The 17,295-nt window shown below is 43.8% G+C and overlaps 1 protein-coding gene across 1 annotated transcript in view; it reads right to left on the bottom strand.

Annotated features, from left to right (window-relative positions):
- Positions 1-17,295, bottom strand: part of KALRN (kalirin RhoGEF kinase) — a 530,846-nt gene that overhangs the window by 97,027 nt on the left and 416,524 nt on the right. The window contains exons 34-35 of the mRNA XM_067299320.1: positions 6,214-6,243; positions 4,412-4,658 (exon numbers count right to left, since the gene is read on the bottom strand). Of these exons, the coding sequence (XP_067155421.1) occupies positions 4,412-4,658; positions 6,214-6,243 (277 nt within the window). The remainder of the gene's footprint in view (positions 1-4,411; positions 4,659-6,213; positions 6,244-17,295) is intronic.

The raw sequence follows: 17,295 nt of genomic DNA, 5'->3' as shown, positions 1-17,295 counted from the left end.
AAGCAGGACGGAAACCCATGACCTCCTGGCCAAAGCCTGATGCTCTCCCAGCAGATCCACAGAGGCCTCGGCTACCCCACCGAGGAGCGCAGGGGAGGCGCTCACCACGCTAACGTACACCTTATGAGGCCTGCGCTCCTCCCTCTCCAACTGGCAGAGACCCAACTATTTCTCAGTTTGCTCTGTTACAAGGACCCACCGCTGCCACCAAAGCCCTGCTGATAAGTGGCCATCTGCCTGCACAGCAAGAAGTTTGCATAGCATCTTAAAAAAATATATTCCTCATCTCCTCCAGGGATGGGGGCCAGACACAAGCATCCTGCAGGCAAGATCTGGTCTGGGGCCCTGAATGGGATCCCTCTGCATATCATCAGCTCAAACCAAAAGCCATAAAACCCTGGTGGTTTTTTCAACTTCTTTTTTTTCCCCTTTGGTGATAGAGGTTGCTTAAAATTACTGCAAGAATTAGCCTTTGTTACTCTCTAAATGCTGTGTGAAAGATGTTGGGTGATAAGACCACAGCTGTAAGAACAAGAGTTCTTCTAAATGCTTCATGGGTCAAATTCAAATTTGGAATCGCCCAGTTGAAGCTAACAGGCTGACACCAGGAATATGCCTGTCCCAGAGTGTTTAATGAATATTGATTAGGTCATTATGTTGCTTTCTATCCATACAGATTTCTCTCCTACTCTGAAATTTATATTTAATATCTTAGAGCTCAATTGTAGACTAAAAGAGACAGGAATAAAAGTCACTGTTTTCCTGTATCAAGTCACATGGGATAGTTCAAACAGTCTCATTCTTAGTGGGTCACAGGTCTTTCTTTTTCTTTCCTTAGGAATGTTCATCAGAAAAAAAAATCCAAAACCACAAATTCTCGAGTACAGTAGCAGAGATTGCAGACCACTTCCTTTTACTCAGTTATCCATAAATTAGTTGGGAATGGTGAATCCTAGCAAACTATTTGCATTTTTTACAGAGGGTAATTGCAAACACTGCCAGAACACTGGAAAGGAAGGACATCAAGGGCTACACTTGGGCCCTGAACTGTAGTCAAGTCATGAAAAAAATCAAATGTGTATCCTCCAAAGAAACACAGCCAGAAGTCAGATGGAGGGCTGAGAGACTAATCCTTAAAATCCCTTTACTTTTGCTGATTAACGACAAGAGAAACCTGGAAAGAAGTTTCATCAAAAACAAAAGGAATGTTATATTAGGGGGTTGCCCTCTTATATTTGCACCACCTTTTTCCTGTTGCAGTCTTTTACTTAAACTCAGTAACTATTTTTAAAGGAACAGTGTAAAAAATTAGGAAGAGCCAGACTGCATCTTCAGTTGTGAACTTTGATTTTGCATTTCCAGTGGCATTCAGTGAGGCTTTTTAAAAAAGGCTGATTTTTAATCTGGTGAGGACTTACACTGATGCTCTACAAACTCTTCCGGCAATCTCACTGAACCTTGCAAGTCCTCATTGGTTCAGATGTTGACTGATACATCTTATTTTCTTTAGTCTTTCATTTTAAGGATGACAGGTAGCTGCTCTGGGCCACATAATTTATGTTAACAGTCCACCATAATTTATATAGAACAAAACACAATAATTTGCCATTTTCCACTAAGCAGATGCAACTATGTTTTAATATTTGACAAACTTGTGTATGTATATCGTAGATGGCAAATTTTACTATTAGGAACGCTAAATTTTAAGTACAGAGGCTTTCTGTTCTTGAAATTGTAGTGCTTGTAAAAGCAAAGAATGACATATCTTGATAACTGTAAGACATCAGCTATTATCCTGCTCTTCTGCACCTGTGTATGTTTACATATTCAAAATAGATGGGGGAAGACCATTTTACATTGATATAAGATGTGCCAGCCTTTGTCCTAGGTTGTAGAGAAGGGCCAGAAACTTTGGAAGCCTGGACCAAGGGATTCCTGGTCCAAATCATGCCTAAAGCAACTGGAAGTAGAGATGGATGTGACTCTTAACAGTCAGGGGCATTTATCAACCTAACCTTTGCAGCATCTCATGAGACTGGCAGGCTTTTCCAGTGGCCAATGCATTTCCCCCTTTAAACTTAACCTCACTTCTTTATTCCAAGCATCTGTTCATCTGGTTTAAACAACTTCCTGTTTTCCTAATGGAGGGAGAACTGATTAGATACAAAAGAACCTACTTGCTGTGCTCTGACCAAAACTGTGATTAGGTGGTTATTTTTATTATTTCTAGCATCACTTCTGGAGACCCCATTAATACTGAGGCTCACTGATGTAGGTTTGGTACGTGCAGGAAGAAAAAGGAAGCTGTGGGGGAAAGAGATACAAGGAAATAAGGGCCTTGAATACATGGCTGGAGCAAACATGCCCCAGGCTCACCCTGCACCTGCTCGGAAACGATGGGACAAGAGTCAGCTCCAACCTGGAAGCAGTCACAGCATGTTTGCATGACGGCTGGGCTAAGGTTACCTGTCCTGCAGCATGGCAGAGCTTGCTGGCTCAGGCTTGGTGCTGTGCTAACGCAGCCAGATGACTCCCAGACGACAGCCTGCTCTCGTCTGCGAGCTGCAGCCCAGCACTGTGCCCATCTCGCCACACCTGCGGTGTGGTTATGCCCTGAAGCTCACGCAATCATGCCGGAAGCAGAGCCACCGTGTTCCCTGCCAGCCCTCAGCCCACTGACTATGCTGATTCCTTCCTCCTTAGGATTTCCTGTAAATACTTGAAAGAAAACTCTTGATTCTAGAGTGCTTGAATGAGGTTTGACTGGCATTTCACAATGTCCTTCAGCAGCGGATGCAAGCCCAACTGTTGTACCATGCACCTACCAGGCATACCTCTTGCTTCCAGTGAGTCACTCCAGGCCAGGCTAATTTTCACCTTTACTTTTCTGTTTCACAGATATTAACCTGCATGTAAGTACCTGCAGTGCTTCTCAGAGGACCACCCAGCAGTGCCTTCTAGAGAAGCAGAGGACCAGGCCAAGTTGCTGTGGCAGCAGAACCGAAAGCCATGGGAGGCCAGGAGGGCTTCAGGCTTACGGCTGGGATGGGAGGCAGCAGGTCTGAGCTAAATGTGCGTGAGAAGCTCGGAGTTTGCAAGGCAGACCTCCTGCACAGCCAGCAGTGACTTCACCTCCTTCCTTTTGCAAAACAGGGCAAGGAGAAACACTGCTGAGAGGATCAACTCCGAGGGGAAAAGCCCAGCTCTCCTTCCCCTGTTTTGGTTCAGGCCGCTTTTTAATGGAAACTCTTACTCCAGGTCTTTAGCACAACAGAGGCCCAGGAGCCTGGCCTTACTCTCTGTTTTCCTTGGTGCGTGCACAGCTCCCATCGACAGCAGTGGGAGTTGCAGGCATGGAACAAAGACAGAATAGACCTCAGCTTAAATGCTTTTTCTCAAAACAAACAAACCCACCAAGCTTAATTTGTTCAAACAAGAAAGGATCATATTCTATTTCCCCTACTGCAGAGGGAAAAAACAAATTTAAAAGGCCAGTTCAGGTTGCAGGTTTGAAGTCAGGAATGGGACGGTAGGAGCCTTTTCTCCCTGGGCCTTACTGGCACTGTTTGTGGCCAAGCTGGGGTGCAGCAATTCGATAAAAGGGACCTGCTCTGGCCACGTCAAGTCAAACAGTTTCTGGTCTATCAGTCTCGAGTATCTCCTATGACTTGTTGCATGGGTGCCATGCATGGGACACACATTACTCGAAACAGAACACCAAACTAAATAGGCCACGGACACCACAGAAACGAACAATATTTCACCACTCGTTGCACGTGTTTGTATGAAAAGGCAAGTCATTTTCCTGCAAACTGACATAAACGCACAAGCTCTCAGGTTAATACTGGTGACCTGTTTTGCTGCATGCTAATCGTAAAGGATTCTTTCCCCATTGTACTGTACCATTACACACACAGCCTCCAATTCACTAGTCAGTAAAGTGTACCAGTACTCGCAGGTGGCTTGTTTGCAATAATAGGCAGACAGGCAGCAGGGAAATAGCAGAAGACCAGGCATTAGTGTACACTGTGGTATTCATAAAATAACATATCCATGATTTGGGGCATCCTGGATGTATATGCAACTTGACTTTCCCTCCCTCTAGGCTTTCAGGCACTGAAACCATTCCCTTTGTTGTTTAAAAGGTCTCATTTTTATCCCAGCATCTCGCGACAATAATGACTGCCACACAGCAAAGGACACACACATACAAACATTGATTCATGGAGATGGAGCTAGGCTAGAGCGGTGCTGATTCACACAGACCCATTAACAAAACTCACTAAAGACTAAACGGTCTTTTACTTATGCCAACTGCTTGAAGACAAAAACAGCCCTAGCAGCTTTGCGCTTACGTGATACAAAGGGGGAAATCTGAAACAGTCTTGACACCTGCCAGACTGTTGCCTACCTTTTCCTGACGGGAAGAAGCAGTCCATCTCCACGCTGCTCCGTGAGTGGGAAACGCAGAGAGCGCTGCTGGGGACCAGGCCTTCCTGAGGCGGGCTCCGCTCCGTGGTGCGGACTAGACACCAGCCGGGCCTTTCGCTCGGCCTCTCCAGCAGCTCCACGGTCTGCCCGACTTGAATGCTCAGCTCGCTGCTGTGGCCGGCTGTGAAGTCCTGGAGCACCACGGTTAGTTCACAGCCTCCAGACAACTGTCCAGGTTTGACAGAAAAGAAAAGAATGGGAATAGACGTTAGAGCGCGCAGGAGGAAGCCAAATCATCTTTATATTATATTTACACTGGCAAAGATAGGTAGATATTTGTATTTCTTAGAAGCCAAGTTAATAATTTCTTTTGTCAAAGTTCAAAGTATTTTGAGTCTGGTTTCCTTTAGTTCTTATTGATACTGCTGGGCTGAACTGAGAAATCAAAAGCTACCCACCCAGTAACGTTTTGAATGCTGCCATTTCCTAGCTGTGGGTGGATATTTATTAGAACATGTGCTTTTTTATTGCTTTAGCTTCTTGGACTTTCTAGAACAACAATAGCCCAGGTCTCTGCCACACTCTGCCTTGTGGCAGGACAAATTTCAACTCGCTCCTTTATAGCATGAGCTAGACACATTTCCACATGCCATCAGTGTGGCAAGGAAACAGCTACAACTTTTTGCAAGACAAGAAACATGCCCTCATCTTCCCAGACTTGCTGTAGGGACCTCTTAGGAGACTAGGGGATCCTGAGGGGGCAGATCAGAAAAGCTCCTCCCATGCTCTCTGATGGAAAACAGAGGTGTATGCATATAAACGTGGAGTGACTGATTACATGCTGACTTCCAGGATTTGTATCTAAGAATAAATGTACCATCTTACTTCCATACTGAGTGCTGGCAACCCACTGCTTTCCTTCAATCTCACACCATGCGACTCTCAATGAACAATACTGGTCTCTGTTTAACCACGGTCTCTATGTAACTAGAGACCTGATATATAAGTGTTTGTGTATAGAGCAGAATGTAACAGAAAAAGTGATTCCACAAGCAGCAGAACTAACGAAGCTTGTTTTCTTTTCTTATAGATTTGGATCTCATGGTTGGATTCTCTGGTGCCTAGAAAGGTGTGAGCACAAATCTAAGCTTTTTCTGGTTTCTAACTTTCCAGTGTGGATTCCTTAGTGTCTGCCTGTCATTTGAGGCCCTTGTTTGGGTTCTTCTCCTCCACTTGCTGCCTGTTTCCCTGAAACATGCAGGAATCTTTGAAATTCTTATTTCACTGTCAAATTTCATTGAAATTAGTCCACTGATTGAAAAGTTAATAAGATGAGAATGGTAAACAAACTGCTTCAGAACAGTGTAATCCTATAAATATCACTTTCTCAGGATATCAAGCTAAAAATAAGCATATTAGAATCTTTTTAAAGAAACCACTTGTACATATAACTGAATTGGGACAAATCTTGTAAGATGCTAAGTACCCCTGGGAAATCAGTGAGAACTGGGAACTGCTTCTCAGCTTGAATGGGTGAGCCCCTTCAGAGCACACCTCCCTTACACTCCTCTCTGCAGACTTCACTCTTTGGCTGGTAGAGTCTCACAACCCCTTATCTTAGCCCGAGCAACCCCAAACGCACACTCCCATGGGAGCAGCCTCTCTCCCCACTTCAGTAACATAGCAGTTCACGTGTCTAAAGCAGGCATGAAAGAAATCCCATTCACAGTTGCCATATTTACAATTACAGAAAGGGATCAGTGGACAAGGACTGGTTCTCACCTGTCCTGTGTCTCTGCCGTAGACGAAATGCTAGATTTGGGGAAGAAGAAGGAAACATTGCTCTGAAAGATTATTTGTAAATAAGTAGAAAAAACAAACAAAACAAACCATGGCAGCTGTTTGAGGCTATTCAAACAGTCAAGAGTGCTAGCATTAATCCTGGCAGAGAGAGCTCAGTTGGTTGATGAAAGCGCGGCAAGAGTTCAGTTTAGCACCTAGCTAAGCAGTTAATCAACAAACCCATCATCTGTCACACTGATACAATCTTCACATAATCAGAATACAAACATTCACAGGTATTGTAAGAGCAAGAGATTGCTAAAATACTTGCTGAGATTTCTTTGCTGTGGATTAATTTGAGAAGTAGAAAGTCTTTCCCATCTGATATGGTATCTGTGAGAGATTTAAGGCTCAAGAAAACCCTGATTAATTCTTGGCAATACACTGACAAATCTCTCCAAATGTGATGAATCTCACTTAATTCTTTCACTACTTCTTGCTAAATAAGTTTTCTTTCCCCCACATTATGTTATTTATTATATCTTCTCTGAAGATAATCCAACTTCTCCCTCTTTTAGGGGAAAATATGTGAACAAATACTCTGCTGTATCTACTTCTCTTCCAGAAGTTAGTTTTAAGCATCTCATGCCCTGCACTAAAGTGCCACTAGGTGTCCGTGTTTGCCATCACACAGCAAGCTAATTTGCTGTAAGGAATTAACTGTCTCGTCTTCAGACCAAGTGCTTATCTACGTACGGGTGCAGGTATGATGTATGGGCACAAAGGGCCTGGCTGTATGTTGTCCTGGGCTCCCTTCAAACAGGAGCCCAAGACCCATCATTTCAAATAGTAGGGACAGGGGATGTTCCAGAGTAGTCAAAGCTTTTCTTCAGATGGTCAGTTTGATTTCTGAAAAATCAATCATTTTTATTGCTTAAGCAGGAAAGGTGAAATAGCCCTGAAATATCACAGGGAAAGAGGCCTGGTGAAGACACCACTTTGACAAGTTTGGGACCAGCAAAGCACTTCCCAGGGCGTCAGCCTAGAAGGACTGCCCTGAGCAGCTCCCCTCCTGCAGCCTGCGCACAGCGGGCCGAGGAGCAGCTAACATCCAGTCAGTCTATCACAGGCCTCTGTCAATCCTTTCTCAAATAGCTAAACATCTGTGATAAAAGCAGATGCTTCAATCAGGACAACACCTGTAAATGTTATCCCAGAGAAGGCATATGTGCGCCACAACTCTCAAGTGCCATATAGCCCCAAGCTCCTATTTTCTCTGACTCATTAGAAACAGCTACTTAATATAATGAGAACTGGAAGTAATCATCACCTCTGGGAGCTGCTCAGCACCTGATGTGATCAAACTCTTCTTCAGCAGGGGAGATATTCACACTCCCCTGGCTAGAGAAACCTATCTTTGATGTCTGAGTTAGGAAGCTAACCTCTCTTGGCTCCCTTTTATATGTCGCTGGCTTCTCCGGCATCCTCTGGACAGGAACATGGACCAGGGCCTCCGCTGCGCTCTGACTCGCTGCTGGAGGAGCCAGTGCTAGAAAGGCAGGTCCTGATCGGTGACCTCTGGAGGACTCCTACCCAATTCGGCAGCAGCCGACAGCACTCAGATTTGAGGCCAAGAATACGTTTGCAGGGAAAGACCCTGCTTTGGCAGGAGGAATGAAGCAGCTTCCTTTTTGCAGGTGCAGACAGTAGGTGCAAAGAGCTAACCCAGCTGGGTGCCCACAGATTAGTTTTAGGTGCTGACTGTGGTCACAAAGAGCAGAAAGGGAAATTCTTCCTTTTGCGAAGTATTTCTCATGCCTGTTCTGTAAGTATCTTATACACCTCCACATCACACAGAACATTTGCTTACCAAATTAACCCACAGCAAAGTAATCTCTCTAGAAAGATTATATTACACTAATCTGTATAGAATTGGTAAGCCACTTAAGAATAATGCAAATACATCTGATTCCCGATGACAGAAATCCTTTCACCTGTGAAGTGCTCCCTCAAGCTGTTACATATTCAATTTGTTTTTAGAGGGGAACTTTACAATCTCAGAGAAGTCCATCGTGCTTCTCTCTACCTCTGAGTATGCAAACTGGGATACAGAGGAGCTGCTGGTTTGTCACATGTTGCATTTGGTTTGGAAAGAGAAAGAAAATAGAGGATGCCCTCAAGGTTTTACTTCACAGGTAAATGGTTTCATATTTTAGTCTGTGACAAGTTTACTTTTATTATTCCTGTGATAAAACCCACCATTACAGCTGTTGACTGGATATATTTAAAACCCAGACATCAGTCTAATCTGTGTATTGTACAACAGGATCAGTGAGAGAGATTAAAATAAAAATAACGATGCAACATGCCTTGGCAAAGCACAAAACATAACTAAAACATCTGACGCAGGGACAAATCTAATGAATTACACAGAAAGGAATGTAATTTCTCGTGACCTTAAAATAAGAAGAAAAGCGACTGGCAAAAGCAAATAGCAAAATGCAACAATGAAGCAGAAGGGCCCCGAACAGTCCAGGGTGAATGTGCCGTATGTCTTGAAAGCAGCTAGCGAGAGCCTCGCTCTCCCTCCGCACTGCACAGAAGCAGCTGCCGCAGCAACAGCAGCTGCCTGCCGCCAGGAAACTGTCTCCCCCTCTCTGCTTTCACTTGCGCCTGGGCTGGAAAGCATAATTACATATTCAATGCATAAATGTCCTCACCAGGATGTGCCAAAGTAGATTAAACCTGAGCTAGAATAGAGCCCTGCCCTATGCCACCAATGCCTGCAGGGACCCAGTCACGCAGTGGTTGAAAACTATCACCTCTACAGCCAGACTTTGTTCACCAGACTCTGAGCGCTCCTGTGAGCAGTTTACTTAAAACACTGCTTCTGATGAATGGATTTTGTCATGACTTGCGTGAGCCCTTGCAACCTTTCGCTTGGAAACACCCAAACGAGGTGCCCGTCAACCCCAGAAGGGTGAAACGCAAGCCACCAAAATGCTCCCAGATGTGGACATGTCCTGTTGTCAGGACATCCAAGCTGCTCCAAGCACAGGAGCCAGCTAAGCTCCGGGGGCCAGATGGTACTGTTTAGTGCAGGATTACCGTGCACTGATCTGTCCTGAATCACAGCATGTGTGTGTGGCCACTGCTGCATCCGTTTGGTTTCCAGCTAGTGCCACAGCCAGCAAAAGCAAGGCTGAACGCTAGCAGCTTATTTATCATTATACTCCAGATGGAAAAGACCTGTTAGTCACAGGCTGTCCTTCCTTCTTGCTAGAATACAACTTAACTGGTATTTAATCCACTCCAGTTTAAAGTGAAATAAGAATGAATAGCTCTCTAATAGGGTGAGCAGGGATTTGGGGGAGATGGGTCTCTGGAGAAGGATTCCTCAGGCACTTCTGTGCTGGGAAACTAAACAGTTTATCCTGAAAACTGTAATGGATCTCACACTGGTTCTAAAAACAAACCCGAGCTGCGAGAGGTGCAGAACTGGTGACAGTAATACTGTGGTGGTTGTTGTATCAGCATAAGTGAATAAATACATGATACCCCAACAACTGCAACAGCATTTCCATATGCTGTTTCTGCAAGAGTGCAAAATGCTGGTGTCCCCTCCTGTGGCACAGCACGGTAATTAAGGTCTTAGTTCTTTTATAACTAAGATCTTAAGTTGTTAGAAGGGCTCAGGAACCATGCTGTGGTCTGTGACATGCAAGGGCACATAACAGAGAGGACGGTCACCCGTGATGTCAGTGAACTGCACCTGATGCTCTTGGTAGTCCCTGAGGGCCGGACTGCAGCCAGGGGGTTGCAATGCTGCTATCTCCTCTCAGACAGCCCTGGGGCAGATGCTGCATGTGCCTGCATGGGTCCCCGTCCCCCGGTCCTGTATTTGAATTCCCAGGCCGAGTGCCGAGGAATAATTTCCACTCAAGCAATCCTGTTGCCAGCTCGTGAAGTGAGGTAAACAAAGCAGTCATATTTGGGGTTCCCTGTTCCAAATATGTGCATATTTTGCTCAGACCCTTCTCAAAATTGAGTAGTTATAGAGGATAGGAGAGTAAGTGTCAGTGCATTATATCACTTCTCTCACATTTGCCTGAACTCCATTTGAGTACCACACTATCTAAAAAGCACATTGAGCTGAAGATGACATCCCTTTGCCAAAGCCTAAAATTTAACTGTTCCTGCATGCAGCTATTAGACTGTCATTTGTCTGGCCTAAAGCCTGGCTACTGCCTAAGTTATTTTGTCAGTAGGTAACACACAAGTATCCTTTTGTGCATTTTTAAGCTATTTAAAAACAGCTTATAATGTAAAGAACCATGCCCAGCCCAACTCATTATGCTAAATTATGCAGGGTTCTCCATTATTAAAACTGCTGGATCATTGGCTCATGTTTACCTTTTTTTTTCTTTTTCTGCTCCTAAAATGCTCCAATTTCCCCATGAATATATTTTTCAATCATAAAACCAAAATGTTCAGAAGCAGAATCAACAATGAACAGCATCTACAGATGTAGGTAAAAATCAATATATTTCAGGTAGGTAAGAAGTTTTTTACTCTGTACCACAAATCTCAAGCCAACATCTGATTTTCACTCAAAGAATCGACAATGGAGGATGAATCTATCAGGCTTAGAAGAGCTGCTTAGAGTATTTAAGTATTTAAGAATATGTCAACATCATCGCAGAAATCCACACTAGATGGTTATTTACATATATTCAACAGGACACAGACCTCTGCTAGTTTAAACAAAGCTTTCTGTGTGGTGCTGTACTGTGTACTAACATAAATTGCTAGTTTTCTGTTGCTCTAAGGCTTTCTGCCCATCTGGTTTTGGATGACAGCCAGTTTTGGATAGAAGCATTTAGTCACCATAAACAGCCTATTTCAAGAGGGTGAGAGAGGCAGTGAGAGAAAGAATGGGATTTGCATTCTTATCAAGAGATTTAAAAAAGTGAGTAAGATACTTAGATGTTGATTCTGTCTGCAGTGAAATAAATCCAAGAACTGTCACTCTGGCTGGGGGACAGCTAGAGTCTAGAAATCCTACCCCCTGCAGAGTTCTTTGTGAAAATTTCTGTAACTTCGTATAATTTTTCTTTTTACTGGGAGGTTAGAGAGAGATTAAATCCAGAAGAAGCCTTTGAGGAATTTAAGAAGTAGAGAATTGCTTTAGTTTTATTACTTTGTAACTGGCTCTGTCTGCAGTGCAGACACTGAGTCACCCATGTTCCTCCCTCTAAGCCCTCTGCAGCTGAGGGATGCTGAGCAGATAGCTCTGGCAGTTCTGGGGATTGCTTTGCTACATCAGTATGGAGGTGTTTCTGTGTGGATAGACTGTATTTCAGGAGCTATGAGCTGAGCCAGGAATAACATCATCATGGTCAGTAGAATTGCTCCAAATCCAATTTAGAATCGGGAACTCGCTGGAGAATACCTGGCTTGACTGACAGTCTTTCTTGGTCCTCAAGCCCCTGTATTTGTCTTTCATTAAGATGGAAACGGTGCTTCTCACTCCTTCTGTTTTGTGTGACCAAATGAAGAGGATTGCTGCTTGAGCCCTTGCTTCATAAAGATGTCTCTTTATATTTGAGCTATTAGTCAAACATCTGTCTGGGATCATGGTGACAGCCCTGTAGCCCAAATGTACCAGCTTTGCTCCTCTCAGTGAGGAAATAACAACAGAGGTGTTTGGATGTGCAGCATTCTATAAATCAAAATATAGTACGTCATTCCACAGCAGGAAGAAGAGACAGTGATGGCACATGGGACATATAAATATGCTAACAGAAAGGAAATCTGGTGTTATGGTCTGAAATAACATACACCTTTCCTGTCCAGCATCTCTTGCCGGAGTCCCTACTAAACAACCATATCCTGGCTGTGCTGGATTTTGCACTCAGGGATATGTTAAGACATCTGCAGAACAGCTTGAATGGAGCTATGTGAATTATTTTTGGAGCCTTTTTTCCAGAAAGTAAAACTAGTAGATAAAGGTGATCAGACTTGCTTTGCCCAACAAGCTGAACAAGAGCAACAGTCTGTGTTTGATCATGCACTGTTCAAGGTTTTCTCATGGCATTTGGCTGGTACCCGAATTCCATTCCCTTCCCTGGAGAAGCATACAATGGGGCAGATGTCATCCACCTCCCCTCAGTGACACAGAGCAGCATGACTAGCTCCAAAACCATTTGCTACCAATGTTGTAGAGGATGAGAAAGGGGCATGGCTGAAACCCTCCAAGATAAATAAACCTTTTGTCTCTCACATCCACAAGAGCTTCTAAACTCACACAGGGTTAACACAAGTACAAGAATAGCCTGAAAATCTGAGAGTAATGACTAGTTGCTTTCTTTCATATGTCTAGTGCAGTCTGAGCAAAGCTGACAATCTTGACCTAGGATGTCAAGGGTTTCCTCAGTCAAAATATGACTCATCAGACCTCATCTCTGAAGATATGGCTAGCAAGTACACTAGATCTGATCGTGTATTCTGACCAGGGACTTTGTGAGACATCTCCATGTACAAACAGCACAGGCAAAGTGTGCACAGTAAAAGGTTTATGCAGCTGATGAGTTTAAAATGGAAGCAGAGTTGTCTGCATCACACACCTGGTACCATTTGAGCAGGAGGGTTCAGTTCTAACAGCAGCTTTAGAAAGAAAAGCACGTATAATGGGACACACACAGGTGCCTCTGCAAAAGGGGAGCACTGTGCACATCTGCCTTTATCTAACTGGGGAGTTCTGCCCTTGCCAGAGTTTTGAGAAGAAAGGAATCAAGTCACCTTCCAGCAGCCCTCTTCCTTCTCAAACATTGTTCCCAGCTGAGTATGACCCCCACTGTTTGCTTGCCAGGAGAGAACCTACTGATTCCCTGATGGTACATTAGCTACCTCTGCTTTTAAATTACATTGAAATAAAAATAGCATCCTGAAGAACCAAGACCAGTGGTTCAGAATCACCACCAGAGGGAACTCAGAATGATGTCCTCTTGGGAAGGAAGCAAATGATGTTCACAGGAAGAGGATAATAAGGTCACCCTAGGGATACTTTACAACAGAGCAAATCTCAGTTTGTGCCACTGGATCGAGTTTGCTGGATACAGATATCCCCAGATCATATTTCCTTTAAAATCTGGATAATTATTTTAGATAGGTATGTTGCTGTCTGTACAGTTATACTTTTAATGGAGTTACAGAAAGTGATATAATTTCTAATCGCATCTGCAACACATCTCCCTCCCCCAGTCAAATAAAACCCAGACATTTCCAAGACAAGTAGTTGAAGATTCCTTCAAGGCTGCGTGTTTTTTTTTTTTTTTCTATTACAGTCCTGCAGTAAAGAGTGATGCATGAAGGCAGAAAAAGGATAATCTTGTACTTTCATCTTTACCCCTGCTGGTGTGCAAGGATCAGGATTTAGTGGCTAAGTACCATTGTGTTTTAGATACATATAAGCCAGATTATATTAGATAGCTACCCTCCGCAGTGGACAGCTATGCCTCACTCCCACTGTGGTTAAGGACCTGCCTTCCTGCCTCTCGCAGCAGCCCAGCTCCAGCACTGCCTGTTCAGCACAGACCCTCTGCTTCTCTTCACTGACCTGCCTCAGTTGTTCTGGGGTCTCCTAAAACAGACACCCCTTCGCAATGAAGGCTGGATATCTGAAGGGAGTGTGGCTGGGGAGTTGGCAAAAATCAGAAATGTAAAAGCCTGCATTGACGCTTGGTAGCACCATAGGAAACCACAAACACTCCTCCTTCAGGGATATTAGCTCCTCAAAACGGGTAAGAATCTGAACAGAGAAACCAAAAGCATGATGAAGGATTTAAACTATCCCCTGATGTTTTTTTGCCCAAACTCCTGAATTCAGAGAACAGATGTTTTATATAACTCTGGCTTTATTTTTAATTGGAAGAGATTATTCAAACTATGTCTAAGCCATATGGTCCTGTAAGTCTGACTCCCCTCTGCCATTGCTGGAGAGACTAGCTTGGCATCCCCCTCCTTTTCCCAGTCGTTTCCTTTCTACAGATTTAATAGCTGCTATTTTTCATTTTTATTGTGGGTCCCTAGGTCCCATTACTATAAATCAGGGCCTTAGGCCCAGAATTAACTCAAAGGTGGATTTAGATAAATTGCTCGTAATGATTTTCAGTAGGCTCGTCTAATAGAATGTAAAGGCAAATTCAGATCCGAGATTACAGAAAACGCATCTAGAGGAATGAGTACAGTGAGTGGCACTTTTCTCAAAGCTGTACCATTTCAGGTTTCAGAAAGAAGACCTGGTCCTGACTGGCATGTTTTCTTGCCCATTTTCCCCTCGCAGGTGTTTCACTGCAGAATGGGAATTTCCAAAGGGATTTATTATGTACTGAAAAAAAAAGTGCACGTTACTGACACGGACTGTTGACAACGCTGGGTACCAGGCAGGCCTCAGGCTGAACAAATGCATGATGGCAGAGAGCGTTGCACTGTCCCTGGCACCCACACAATTCACAGGACTTTCACACCAGGAGAGGCAGAGGGGCCTTCTGCAAACGCCGCTCGGCTCTGCACAGCCTGTCCGTTTCGTGCCTACTTCTATCACATACAAAACAGCCCATGAATTTTCATCAGTTGGAAGTAATAATGCTTCTGGTAAAGCCTTCAAGAGGCTTGGGCTGAAACGTAAGCTCTGGACCCTGTTTGGCTGAGGCAGTTGCAGTAAGTCTGGTAGTGGCTGGAGACAGCCAGGCAATCCCATGGACCTTTCTCCCTCTCCCCCAGCTATTCTCTCCAATGCCTGTAGCTTACTGGTTGTTATGCTAAAGTCTCATCATGATGATATGCTCCAGCTGAGCATTCCCATTAATCACCACATGAGAACATGCTATTCCTGCTGAGAATAGGCTCCTTGTATGAACGCTGTGTGAAGCATGCCCCTTCCTAGCTGGAGAGTTTGCAAAAACGTTGCATGCCCATGCCTTCCATCACTGTTTGATGCCGCAGAAAGAGGGTCTCAAGGGAGATGATCGCTTGTGTTTGAGTCTTCCCTGTTCCCTGCCCTGTCCACTGCACCCACTGAGCCTTTTCAGCATTGCAACATCTTTTTCAGCCATCGTGGTGGGTTGTAGTTTGACTCCCAATGGTTAAATCCTAGAACTCTCATTCTCCTCTCCATAATACTGCTATTTAGTTGGTGTGACCTCATTTGCCAAGTGATGTAACAGGGTACATGATCGAGCCTGGCACATCTAAGCAGATGTATTCAGTGGACACAGACACTGCATTATGAAACGAAAAATATCGCTTAAAACCTGAGCAGCACAAGAGATTACAATGGCCTTCATGCAGATCAGCTTACCTAAAATAGCGTTGAAAGGACTTTGGCTGCAGTCATATGCTTCCCTTTTTAAAATGAAAGGTTGTTGCTTGTACTACTGTAATGTAACTCCCAAAGAAACCAGCAGCTGCAGGTTTTGAATTTTATCATTCTTGGCCTCTCTGTTTGATAGAATTGTCTGGAGCATTCCCAGAGGACACTCCTCCCATAAAATTGTTCTCCTTTAACTACAATAACAAAAAATGATTGCAGACTTTTTTTTTGTTTTAGTTTCTAAGATGGTAATAAATTCTCTTGCAAACAAGAACATAAATCTAAAGAGTTTGATAATGGATCTGACTTGCTTTGTTTCAGCTGATAGGAAATGTTCATTGACTTTGCCATTTACATTTGCTGTCATGTCACATTATGAGAGAGGGCTAAATACGGATCAATGAAGTCCGGCACAAACAAGTAAAAGATTGAGGGGAACCTAAAAGAACTTGCTGTGTTCATTTATCAAAGGATGAACAGAATAATAAGGGCTATTGATAAGCACATTCCCAGTTCCTGCTTCAGTTCTTTCACTGAAGACACTTCAGATAATATACTCTGCCCTGTGCAATTGCTGTTACATGTAAATGGTTTCCTGTTGAATTTGTTTCCTTCTGTTCTTGCTAGACTCAGTTCAATCAATAAAGAAGCCTCAATTTTCAAAGACAGATGTCTATGTTTACCCACAACACTCATGCATGTGTTCATTTTGTTCCCCCAAACCACATTTCTCTTTTGCACACAACACAGGCAGAGGAGGGTGATAAGGACTGAGCTTCAAATAGCCTCAGGCTGTTTAACAACATAAAATGCAACAGTGCACAAGATAAAAAAAAGATTTGAGTAGCCGACTGTAAAATTTTCAGCAGAGGTCCAAGTATATGTAATGGTTGACATTAGCATACCCAGCACATCTCTAAAACTATGTGGAAGACATGTTCAGGGCAGCTCAATTGAGAGCTGCTGCTGGGGATTTCATGGGTACCTAGGAGGGTGTGAATTGAACACTTGCTTCTTTTGGGTTTCTTTTGAAAATCCTAGACTAAATCTCTATTTAAGCCTTACCTAGCAGATATCAAGATATGTGCTCAGGGGACACAAGGTATGTTGGATATGGGGTTTTTTTTGATAGTAACAGATAAAAAAAGATAAAGCGGATAATAACTATTGAAAACAAGAGAGTTAATCCATAGTTTAACAGCGAGTGTGACTTGCTTTGTTTCAGCTGGGCTAGAGAGTGTGGGGAGCAGACTCTGAAGAAGAAGGTGTTGTGGCCCAGAGCAGCGTGGTGTCCTAGCTGCAGGTGAGCGGCAAGTGGGACACCAGGGGCCTGTGCACAGAGGGGTGGAGGAAGGGAAAAGCATAGGGCTCTGGCAGACCTGGGCTGGGGAGATGGAGGACAGATGACAAAGCAGGGCCCTGAGGGTGGACAAAGGAAGACAGTGTAATACCAACAACAGTAGCTAGCTACATCAATCAACAACCACCAGTGCTGATCAATACTGAAAATGAAACTGAGAAATTCCCATATAAAACCTTGATTCACTTTGAAATAAGTTTCCTGAACAGAATATTGGAAACCCTACAATGAAGAAAGAAATAAGTAACTTCTGTTGCACCTTCCTTAAACTTCACTTATTAGTCACTCTTCACATCCAGAGCCTATCTTCCATGCATGTGTGTATGGTATTAACATTATATTACTTACA

The sequence above is a fragment of the Apteryx mantelli genome, chromosome 6 (genome assembly GCF_036417845.1).
Source record: "Apteryx mantelli isolate bAptMan1 chromosome 6, bAptMan1.hap1, whole genome shotgun sequence".
Lineage (NCBI taxonomy): Eukaryota > Metazoa > Chordata > Aves > Apterygiformes > Apterygidae > Apteryx > Apteryx mantelli.
This window is presented reverse-complemented; position numbering and strand designations above follow the sequence as displayed.